The 12,582-nt window shown below is 41.3% G+C and overlaps 1 protein-coding gene across 2 annotated transcripts in view; it reads left to right on the plus strand.

Annotated features, from left to right (window-relative positions):
* RBM25 (RNA binding motif protein 25) overlaps positions 1 to 12,582 on the plus strand; it is a 61,523-nt gene that overhangs the window by 19,204 nt on the left and 29,737 nt on the right. For both annotated transcript variants that reach the window (XM_005666339.3, NM_001243829.1), the window contains 3 exon segments: positions 38 to 205; positions 3,821 to 3,878; positions 8,647 to 8,807. In XM_005666339.3, coding sequence (XP_005666396.1) covers positions 38 to 205; positions 3,821 to 3,878; positions 8,647 to 8,807 — 387 coding nt within the window.

Raw genomic sequence — 12,582 nt, forward strand, 5'->3', positions numbered from 1 at the left:
TTATAAATTCATATCTTATTGCCTTTATTAACTTTAGGTCTTAGTACCTACTGTGTCCATGGTTGGAAAGCATTTGGGAGCACGAAAGGATCATCCAGGCTTAAAGACTAAAGAAAATGATGAAAACTGTGGTCCTACCACTACAGTTTTTGTTGGCAATATTTCAGAGAAAGCCTCAGATATGCTTATAAGACAACTCCTTGCTGTAAGTTAAGCTGTTTATTTTTCATTCAAAATTTTTCTAATAATTTTCTCCTTTTTATTTTAATTTTTAAATTTTTATAGTTGGTTTACCATGCTCTGCCAATTTCTGCTGTACAGCAAAGTGACCCGGTCATACATACATATATCTATATATACACACATTCTTTTTTTCACATTTTCCTCCATCACGTTCCATCACAAGTGATTAGATATAGATCTCTGTGCTATACAGCAGGATGTCATTGCTTATCCACTCAAAATTCGATAGTTTGCATCTATTAATCCCAAAGTCCCAGTCCATCTCACTCCCTCCCCCTCGGCAGCCACAAGTCTGGTCTCCATATGTGCATGAGTTCGTTTCTTTTCTGTAGATAGGCTCATTTGTGCCGTATTATTAGATTCTAGATATAGGTGATATCATGTAGTATTTGTCTTTCTCTTTTTGACTTAGTGTGAGAGACTCTAGTTCCATCATGTTGCTGCAAATGCATTGTTCTTTTTTTTGTCTTTTTAGGGCCATACCCATGGCGTATGGAGATTCCCAGGCTAGCGTTTGAATTGTAGCTGCTGACCTACACCACAGCTCATGGCAGTGCCAGATCTTTAACCCACTGAGCGAGGCCAGGGGTCTAACCTGTGTCCTTGTGGATACTAGTCAGATTCGATTCGTTTTGCACTGAGCCACATTAACTCCTGTTTTGTCCTTTTTTTTTTTTTTTATGGTTGAGTAGTATTCCATTGCGTATATGTACCACATTTTCTTTAATCCATTCGTTTAGGTTGTTTCCATGTCTTGGCTATTGCGAATAGTGCTGCAATGAACATAGGAATGCATGTTTCTTTTTTGGTGAAAGTTCTTTGTGTAAACATGCCTGGGAGTGGGATTGCTGGATCGTATGTTACTTCTGTGGTTAGTTTTCTGAAATATCTTCATACTGCTTTCCATGGTGGTTGTACCAGTTTACATCCCCACCAGTAGTGTAGGAGGGTTCTTTTTCTGCACACCTTCTCGAGCATTTGTTATTTGTAGACTTACTAATTTAATGACGGCCATTCTGAATGGTGTGAAGTGGTACCTCATGGTAGTTTTGATTAGAGTTTCTCTAATAATTAGTGATGTTGAGCATTTTTTCATGTGCCTGTGGCCCTCCATATATCTTTGGAGAAATGTCTGTTCAGGTCTTCTGCCTATTTTTCTTTTTTTTTGGTCTTTTTAGGGTCTCACCCACGGCATATGGAGGTTCCCAGCGTAGGGGTCCATTCAAAGCTGGGATCCGAGCCATGTCTGTGACCTACTCCACAGCTCCCGGCAACGCTGGATTCTTAACCCACTGAGCAAGGCCAGGGATCGAACCCTTGTCCTCATGGATGCTAGTCACGTTCGTTAATTGCTTAGCCACGATGGGAACTTCTTCCGCCCATTTTTCAATTGTTTTTTTGCTGTTGAGCTGTAAGAGTTGTTTGTGTATTTTGGAGATTACGCTGTTGTTGGTTGCATCATTTGAAACTATTTTCTCCCATTCTGTAGGTTGTCTTTTTTTGGTTATGGTTTCCTTTGCTGTGCAAAACCTTTTAAGTTTGGTCCCAATGGTTTATTTTTGTTTTAATTTCAATTGCTTTGGGAGACTGACCTAAGAAAACATGGTTTGATTGATGTCAGAGAATGTTTTGCCCATGTTCTCTTCTAGATTTATGGTGCTTGTCTTATATTTAAAAGTCTTTAAGCCATTTTGAGTTTATTTTTGTGCATGGTGTCAGTGTGTGTTCTAGTCTTACTGATTTACATGGAGCTGTCCAGTTTTCCCAGCACCACTTGCTGAAGAGACTGTTTTTTTCTTTTTTTTTTGTCTTTTTTTTTTTTGCCATTTCTTGGGCCGCTCTCGCGGCATATGGGAGGTTCCCAGGCTAGGGGTCTAATTGGAGCTGTAGCCACCGGCCTACGCCAGAGCCACAGCAACGTGGGATCCGAGCCGCGTCTGCAACCTACACCACAGCTCACGGCAACGCTGGATCCTTAACCCACTGAGCAAGGGCAAGGACCAAACCTGCAACCTCATGGTTCCTAGTCGGATTCGTTAACCACTGCGCCACGACGGGAACTCCCTGTTTTTTTCTCATTTTACATTCTTGCCTCCTTTGTCAAAGATTAATTGACCTTAGGTGTCTGGGTTTATTTCTGGGTTCTCTATTTTGTTCCATTGGTCTCTGTGACTGTTTTTGTATCAGTACCACACTGTCTCTATTACTGTAGCTGTGTAATATTGTCTGAAGTCTGGGAGAGTTGTGCCTCCTGCTTGTTTTTTTTCCCCTCAGGATTGCTTTGGGAATTCTGGGTCTTTTATGATTCCATGCAAATTTTTGTATTGTTCCAGTTCTGTGAAAAATGTGATGGGTAATCTTTTTTCTTTTTTAAATTTCAATCTTGTAAAAAAATTACATGACTAGAGTAGTGAACACCCTTATAACAAATTTTGCTACATTTACTTTTTCTATCTCTCCACATATACACGACACTCAAATTTTTTTTTTTTTTTTGTCTTTTTTGGTCTATTTAGGGCCACACCCATGGCACATGGAGGTTCCCAGGCTTGGAGTCAAATTGGAGCTGCAGCTGCCAGCCTGCACTACAGCCATACCAGGTCTGAGCTGCGTCTGTGACCTACAGTTCAGCTCGCGGCAACTCTGGATCCTTTAACCCACTGAGCGAGGCCAGAGATTGAACCCACGTCCTCATGGATACTAGTCGGATTCTTAATCTGCTGAGCCACAATGGGAACTCCATTTTTTTTTTTCTCTTATCTTTTGTCCATTTAAGGCCGAGCCTGTGGCATTTGGAAATTCCCGAGGTAGAGGCTGAATCAGAGCTACAGCTGCTGGCCTATACCACAGCTTATGGCAAGGCTGAAACCTTAACACGCTGAGCGGGGCCAGAGATCTAACTTGTGTCCTCATGGATGCTAGTTGGGTTTGTTACCACTGAGCCATGAGGGGAACTCCAAGACAACTTCTTCTTTTTTCTCTTTTTAAAGTCACACCTGCGGCATATCGAAGTTCCCGGGCCAGGGCCAGGGGTCGAATCGGAGCTGGAGCTGCCACCCTGTGTCAAAGCCATAGCAGTGCCAGACCCTTAACCCACTCAGTGAGACCAGGGATTGAACCAGCATTCTTACGGACTCTGTGTTGGATTTTTAACCTGTTGAGCCCCACAACAGGATCTCCTAAACAGCTTCTTTATTAAAGAACAGTTCCTTGTTCTTTTTGTTTGCTTGTTTTGTTTTTGTTTTCAAAGCAAACAAAACAATTGCTTTTTTTTCTGTAAATCAGAATCAGTAAGAATTTGTTTTTCTTTAAAATGATTTGTTACAGTTATTTGATAAGGAACTAGTTATTTAACCAGTGTTCAAATGTGAAATAAATGATGAATAAATATTTGTTTACAAAATCAAATAATTTGCTATATACCTATAATAGGTTTGTGGGAATTGCAAGAATTTTAAGACATTTAGTTGTCCACAAGATCTTTTTTTCTTCTACTTTCCTGTGGGACTGTAATTGTGCTCTTATTTGCATTATAAGTTAGCCTAAGTAGTAAGGATCTTTTTGTTTTCTTTTAAAGAAATGTGGATTGGTTTTGAGCTGGAAGAGAGTACAAGGTGCATCTGGAAAACTTCAAGGTAGGTAATTTTTTCCTTGTTAATTGAGATCATCTTAAGCTGTTTGCATAAATTGCGTTCACATTTATACCCGTTGTCCTTAGCCATAGAAGAGTTCTACTAGCACTCTGACTTCACGCTTATTAGACTAGTATTAAAAGCCATTGGGGAGTTCCCGTCGTGGCTTGGTGGTTAACAAATCCAACTAGGAACCATGATGTTGCGGCGTCGATCCCTGGCCTCGCTCAGTGGGTTAAGGATCCAGTGTTGATGTGAGCTGTGGTGTAGGTCGCAGACGGCACTCGGATCTGGCATTGCTGTGGCTCTGGTGTGGGCTGGGAGCTTCAGCTCCTATTTGACCCCTAGCCTGGGAACCTCTATGTGCCGTGAATGCAACCCTAGAAAAAGAAAAAAAAAAAGCCAATGGGAAGATGTTGGCTGAAAGTTCAAATTAAAAAGTGAAAAAAGATAGGAGTTTCCATCGTGGCTCAGCAGAAACAGATCTGACTAGCATCCATGAGGACGCATGTTCAATCCCTGGCCTCGCTCAGTGGGTTAAGGATCCTGCGTTACCATGAGCTGTGGTGTAGGCTGCAGACGTGGCTCGGTTCTGGCGTGGCTGTGGCATAGGCCTGGGACTACAGCTCCAATTCAGCTCCTAACCTGGGAACCTCGGTATGCCACAAGTGCAGCCCTAAAAATGACCAAAAAGGGGGGGAAAGTGTAACTGGAAGGAGATAGGAAAGGAAAACGATTTTCAGATTAATTGGTTTCTTGTAAGATTACTTTTTAAAAAGTCCTTTTTGTCTCAGAGCAGTATACGATCAAGACGGAACAATTAGGACTTAAGAAGAAAGTAGAAGAGATGATGAGATCCCTGTTAGTCTTAAAAATAAACTATTCTTTTCATACTTGGTGGAAATACCTGTTTGATATAGATGCGCCCCCCCCACCCCTTTTTCAGCTACATTTTTGGCATGTGGAAGTTCCCAGGCCAAGGACTGAATCTTAAGTGCAGCTACAGCAATGCCAGATCCTTAACCTATTGCACCGCAGTGGGAAATTGTGATATACAATCTTTAAACACTTTTGTTATGGAAAAATTCATATAGAAAATTAGCAGACTAGTATGATTAACTCTCGTACTCACCACCTAGCTTTTTAACATTTATTAACTCATGGCCAGTTTTGCTTAACCTGTACCTGAACCATTTTATTCTTCTATTATTTTTGAGTAATCCTGACACCAGATTATTTTGTCTATAGATATTTAGTATGTCTTTAAAAGATAAGGTCTCTTTAAGAAAACATATCTAGGAGTTCCCATCATGGCGCAGGGGAGACGAATCCAACCAGAAACCATGAGGTTACGGGTTCGATCTCTGGCCTTGATCAGTGGATTAAGGATCCAGCGCTGCTGTTGCTGCAGTGTAGGTCAGCAGCTACAGCTCCTATTCACCCCTAGCCTAGGAACCTCCATATGCTATGGGTGTGGCCCTAAAAAAAAGACAAAAAAAAAAGAATGACTAAGAAAACATATCTAAAGTACTATTTTAAGACTTAGAAAGAAGTTCCCTTCATGGCTTGGCGGTTAACAAACCTGACTAGTACCCACGAGACAAGGGTTTGATCCTTCACCTCCATCAGTGGGTTAAGGATCCAGCCTTGGCGTGAGCTGTGGTGTAGTTCGCAGATGCAGCTCAGATCCCGCATTGTTGTGGCTGTGGTGTAGGCCAGAGGCTATAGCTCTGATTGGACCCCTAGCCTGGGAACCTCCATATGCTGCGGGTGTGGCCGTCAGATAGCCAAAAAAAAAAAAGATCTAGAAAAATATAACTTCTCTTAATTATCAAGTCAGTGTTTGGATATCCAGCGTTCAGTTGGCATCCAGTCAAATATCTCAAATTTCAATTTTTAAATATTTTTTTGATTTAGAATTCATATAAAGTCTGTGCATCAATAGTGGTTGCTATATTAAGATTCACTTAATGTTTTAAGTTTTTCTTTTTTTTTTTTTTTAAGGGCCACACCTGTGGCATATGGAGGATCCCAGGCTACGGGTCAAATCAGAGCTGCAGCTGCCGGCCTGCAGCACAGCCACAGCAATGCCAGATCTGAGCCACATCTGTGACCTACATTACAGCTCACAGCAATGCTAGATCCTTAACCCACTGAGCGAGGACAGGGATCGAACCCACAACCTCTTGGTTCCTTGTCAGATTTATTTCTGCTGCACCACGACAGGAACTCCAAGCTCTTCTTTCTTTTTTCCCTTACAATTATTTGCTTCAGGAACTGGGTCATCTGTCCATAGTGCTTCCTCAGTCTGGGTTTGCCGATTGCCGTTCTAGTAGATTATATGTCATGCATTCTTTTCCTCTGTTTTGAAATGTAAACTGGGTGGTAGTTGTATCTTTTGAGTTTGTGTTATTTTTGTTGATGCTGTTTATATGTTAAAAAAATTAGCATTTTCTAAAGGTAGTGTTCTTCCATTAGAAATCATAATTGGGTTGGTACTTTTTGTTTTAATGGTTAGTAGCTGTTGATTGGCAGTGCCTATGTTGATGCATTCATTGGGAGGTTGCAAAATATAAGAGTCTATTTGGAAGAGTTCTATCATTCCTTCATTGAAGAAAAATCTTGTTAGTAGAATATATCTATATGGATACACTTCCTCCTTCATATACTATTTGGTTACTTAGAGGTATAATTTATGTAAGAAAAATAGGAATAATACTTTGGTTCTTTTTTCAGAAGAATGAGCTTGTATTTTCAGCATTCTCTTGCAGTGACTTTTTTAAGAGCCATTTTGAACTTGTGAGTTAAGAGCATTTTCAGTTGGTTGTTGTTGTTATATTTAATATGGATTATCTTTATAACTAGTGAAGCTTAAGTTGTCTTCAGTTGCGTCTGGAAATTGAATCTTCAGTGATTTTGACCCACTCCTAAATGTCTTTGATAGCTTCCGCAATGACAGGGTATTCACAGCTCAGCTGGTAGTTTTTCTGCCCCAGACTTGGAATCAGCCATTTCTCGAATAGCTCTGGCTCTTTTTTTGTGTGTCTTTTTAGGGCCGCACCCACGGCAAATGGAGGTTCCCAGGCTAAGGGGTTTAATCAGAGCTGTAGCTGCTGGCCTACACCAGAGCCACAGCAACCCCAGATCTGAGCCACATCTGTGACCTACACCAACAGCTCATGGCAACGCCGCATCCTTAATGCATTGAGCGACCCAGGGACTGAACCCGGTTCCTAGTTGGATTCGTTTCTACTGCGCCACAACGGGAACTCCTAGCTCTGACTCTTTGGGAAGTTGTTTTCAAAAATCACAATCTGGGTATTAGGTGTCCTCATATCAGTGCACATTAATTGATTCAAAATCAGGACTAAAAGTTTTTAATCTTTTTTGTCATATGTCTTTTTTTTTTTTTTTTTTTTTTTTCTTTTAGGGCCACATCCACACTCGTCATGTGGAAGTTCCCAGGCTGTGGTGGAATCAGAGCCGTAGCTGCCAGCCTGTGCCGCAGCCACAGCAATGCCAGATTCAAGCCAAGTTGCAACCTACACCACAGGTCACCTACACCGTAGCTCATAGCAATGCTGGATCTAGGGATCGAACCAGCATCCTCATGGATACTAGTCGGGTTCATAACCACTGAGCCACAACACGGAAACTCCATTTTTGTCATCTATCCTTATTTCTTTTCTTCCGCATGCAGAATTCTCAGCTTTGACACTGGGGATGAAGGGTCGTGAATAATTATTGGCTTGCTTATCTCATACTTCACAAACACGATTTCAGACCAATAGCACCAGTATTATCAGCAATGATATGATTATTGAACTTTACTTTTTTATTGACAGGTCTTTTTGTATTTAGGATGTAGCACACCAAAAATATTTGGTCAAAGTTTCAAAATCACTGAAGGGAGTTGCTGTTGTGGCTTAGTGGTAACGAACCCACCTAATATCCATGAGGATGCGGGTTTGTTTCCTGGCCTTGATCAGTGGGTTAAGGATCCAGCGTTGCCATGAGCTGTGGTGTAGGTGGAAAATGAGGCTTGGATCCGAGTTGCTGTGGCTGTGATGTAGACTGTCAGCTGCAGCTCCGATTCAACCCCAGGTCTGGGAACTTCCATATATCACGGGTGCTGCGGCCCTAAAAAGACAATCATCAGTCAGTATCACTCAGAATATTTAGTTATGTCACTAACTATATGTATTTGGACTCATTTGTTTAATTTTATTTTCAAAGTTTAGATTACTCCTTAATTTTGTTTTAATATCTGTTTAACTTAAAGCCATAGTAAAAATAGGGAGACTAGTTATTAGAATGAAACAGATATGAAAAATTCTGCTTATAACTAGACTAAAAGATCAGTAATTTTGTATCTTAATATCGCAGAATTGAAAAGTGCTGTATTTAGTTTCATTCACCCTGTTTTCACTTATCTGTAGCAGTTAGAAAGTCTGGGATGGGATGAATTAATGAAATTATTAACAGAATCAATCATGAAATTTGCTAATTCTGCTAAGTATTTCATCAGTACTTCTAATAAGTAATAGTTTGCCTGGTGAGACTTTTTCTTCCTTTCTCCTGTTTTTGTTTTCTCTTTTCTTTTGGTTGTTGGAGGATGCTAGAAGTGAAATCCGCATCAGAGGTAGTTGGAGGAAGGGAGGAGTAGTGACATAAATAATGTTTGATTTCTAATGATTTCAGTTTTCCATAAATATTTTTTATCTTTCATAATTGTATTGATATTTCACTAATTCTTTACATCCTTTGCTAGCCTTTGGATTCTGTGAGTATAAGGAGCCTGAATCTACCCTCCGTGCACTCAGGTTATTGCATGACCTGCAGATTGGAGAGAAGAAGCTACTTGTTAAAGTTGATGCAAAGACAAAGGCACAACTGGATGAATGGAAAGCAAAGAAAAAAGCTTCTAATGGGGTATGTTTTCTATAGTGTTATCTTCTCTAGGCCAACCGTGCTCTTTCAGTGTAAATACTTCTCATTATAAACGAATCAAATACGGGGCTTTGAAAGGTCATCAAGAGGGCGTTTTTATAGTTTATAGTTGTTTTAAGTCTTTTATCTACCCAAAGTGGGTGGGTGACTGTTGGTTTGCTTGTTCCAGGTTGGGAATGAAGGTAGTAAGGGAGGCTGGTCCAGGTTATCTTGCCAGAGAAAACACTGGTACAGACTATTCCAAACAGAGCTAATTCATTAAGGCAGCTTTGTAAGTAAGTACAAAATACATTTCAACCTACAAAATTTTTATGAGTTCCCCTCTTTTTTAAAGTATACAAGTTCTAAAATCAATGAAAGTCAATCTTACTGGTTTCAACAGATGGTGGCTATGTTAAGTGAAGCTAAAGTAAAGGAAATTTTTGTATGTTGTGTTGTATACATTACTCTTTCTCAGCAAAGCCAAAAATAGCTAAAACCTTGAGTGTATATTGCCTTATTGCCTTATTTTCCCTTCTTAGTTCTTTTTGGCACCTCAAGCTGAGTGGATCCCAAATAGATTCATTATTACATTTCTGTCTCTAAAAAAAAACCAAAACAGCGTTTTTTGCTCTCTTCAGGTTTTTCATCATTTTTCAAATATAAATAGCTTTCTTGGTTCTGCCCATTCCTCCTTTACAAAAACATCATTTAAAAATCTTAAAAATGAGTAACCCAGGAGTTCTCGTCGTGGCTCAGTGATTAACGAACCCGACTAGGAACCATGAGGTTGTGGGTTTGATCCCTGGCCTTGCTCAGTGGGTTATGGATCTGGCGTTGCCGTGAGCTATGATGTAGTTCTCAGACATGGCTCAGATCCCGCGTTGCTGTGGCTCTGGCGTAGGCCGGCGGCTACAGCTCCTATTGGACCCCTAGCCTGGGAACTTCCATATGCTGAGGGAGCTGCCCAAGAAATGGCAAAAAGACAAAAAAAAAAAAAAAAAAAAAATGAGTAACCCATAAAGAAGACATTCGGTACCACCCATAATTTTGTTATCGTTAGTAACCACTGTAGACTTTTGTGTTGCATATTCTTCTAGGCATTTTTCTGTCCATGGATAAATGTAGGGATTTTTGTGGCCCCCCCCCCTTTTTTTCTTTCCTGGCCCTTCCTGCGCCATGCGGAAGTTCCCTGACCAGCGAAGCAAGCTGCTGCACTGTCAATGCCAGATCCTTAACTCATGCCATAAGAGAACTTCTGGATGAATGTAGTTTTAATTGAAAGACATGAATTTGTTTTTCTCTTACAAATACAAGGTTGAGGGTATTTTTTTTTCCCCCTTGGCATGTGGAAGTTTCTGGGCCAGGAATTGAACTCTTGCCTCAGTAGTGACCTGAGCCGCTACAGTGACAAAGCTAGATCCTTAATCTGCTGTTGTTTGTTCCAGGAGAAGTCTCAGAATTGAATTCCTTTTTTTTCTTTTTGCCTTTTCTAGGACCGCCCCTGTGGCACATGGAGGTTCCCAGGCTAGGGGTCGAATCAGAGCTGCAGCCACCTGCCTATGCCAGAGCCACAGCAACTTGGGATCCAAGCCACATCTGCAACCTACACCACAGCTCACGGTGCCTATGCCAGAGCCATAGCAACTTGGGATCCGAGCCACATCCGCAACCTACACCACAGCTCACGGCAACGCCAGATCCATAACCCACTGAGCAAGGCCAGGGATCGAACCTGTAACCTCATGGTTCCTAGTCACATTCGTTAACCACTGTGCCACAAAGGGAACTCCTTGAATTCTTAAGTATTATTTTGGGAACAGCTTTTTTCCTCACTCCTGATTTATCTACATTTAGTTTCTTCTCATCTACCCGTTAACAGTGCTGCCCTGTATTTCTCAAGCATATGTCTGATTATGTCAGCTTCCTGCACACGTATCCTAAATGATTTTGAATTTCTCAGAGTATCATGCCCATATTCTGGCAGTTCCCTTGTGGTGCAGTGGATGAAGGATCTGGTGTTGTCACTGCACTGGCTCAGGTTGCTGTGACTGGCGCCAGTTCAGTTCCTGGCCAAGTGACTTCCACATGCTTTGGGTGCAGTCAAAAAATAAAAATAAAACTCATATTCTTCTTTTTTTTTTTTCCCATGGCTGCACCTGAGGCATATGGAAGTTCCCAGGCCAGGGATCGAATCTGAACTGCAGCTATAGCAATGCTGGATCTTTAACCTGCACAAGGCTGGGGGTTGAACCCATTCCTCCACAGGGGCTTAAGCCACTGCACCACAGGTGGAATTCCCCATATTCTTCTTGCAAGACAGGCAGCACTTTCTCTAGACTACCTTTCTAGCTTTCTCTATCAGTCCCCCTCCAAGTTTCAGTTATACATCCTTACAAACTTCCTTTGTGCTTTGATGTCCTTGTTACCCGTTCAAGCTCTCTGTTGAACTTCCGTCTTTATAATTAAAATGTTGCTTGATTCTTGTAGCCCTCATCAATCCTACCTTTAATTCCTTTCCTCTCTTCTCATATAAAGCAGGTTTTTATGTCAATCTGCTTTGTAGTATATATTATTTGTATTATTCTCTCACAGCTCCTTGTACCCTGTTTCATTCATATATCCCACATTCTCTGATTACAAGATAGGGCAGTACATTCACAGGCTGTGTTTTTTTCATTGTTTACCTCTACAGAACCTAGGACAAAGTCTCGGCCTATAACAAGAATGGAGTTAACAGTTGCAGTTCTGTTGCTCACCTGATAATCTTACTATCTTTACTTAGCTTTATAAGGAAGTAATACAGTTTACACTCCAGAGAGATTGTATTTTATCTCATATGAGCTCTATTGCCTATCATATCACTAAAACCTTAAAACGAAAAAAACTGCAACAACATTTTTCAGATGTTCTTGCTGCAGTGCCTGAATTCTTATTTATTTATTTATTTATTTATTTATTTATTTATTTTTGTCTTTTTTTTTTTGCTATTTCTTTGGGCCGCTCCTGCGGCATATGGAGGTTCCCAGGCTAGGGGTCGAATCGGAGCTGTAGCCGCCAGCCTACACCAGAGCCACAGCAATGTGGGATCTGAGCCGCCTCTGCAACCTACACCACAGTTCACGGCAACGCCGGATCCTTAACCCACTGAGCAAGGGCAGGGACCGAACCCGCAACCTCATGGTTCCTAGTCGGATTCGTTAACCACTGCGCCATGACGGGAACTCCTGAATTCTTATTTAAAATAAAGCATGGGGAGTTCCTGTTGTGGCTCAGTGGTTAACGAATCCAGCTAGGAACCATGAGGTTGCCGGTTCAATCCCTGGCCTCACTCAGTGGGTTGAGGATCCAGAATTGCTGTGAACTGTGATGTAGGTCGCAGATGCAGCTCAGATCTGGTGTTGCTGTGGCTGTGGCGTAGGTCAGCAGCTGCAGCTCTGATTAGACTCCCAGCCTGGGAACCTTCATATGCCGTGGGTACGGCTCTAGAAAAAGACAAATAAGTATATAAATAAAATTAATTAAAAAAATAAAGCATGGGAGGTCCCTGTGGTTCAGCAGTTGCTTTATTTTTTAAATTTATTTATTTATATATTTATTTGTCTTTTTCTACAGCCAGCTAGTGTCATGAGGATGTGGGTTTATTCCTTGGCCCCACACAGCTGCAAGCTGTGGTATAGGTCACAGACATGGCTCAGATGCTGAGTTGCTGTGGCTGTAGTGTAGGCTGGCAGCTGCAGCTCAAATTTGACCCTTAGCCTGGGAACCTCCATATGCC

Source organism: Sus scrofa, chromosome 7 (assembly GCF_000003025.6).
Source record: "Sus scrofa isolate TJ Tabasco breed Duroc chromosome 7, Sscrofa11.1, whole genome shotgun sequence".
In the NCBI taxonomy this organism is placed as follows: domain Eukaryota; kingdom Metazoa; phylum Chordata; class Mammalia; order Artiodactyla; family Suidae; genus Sus; species Sus scrofa.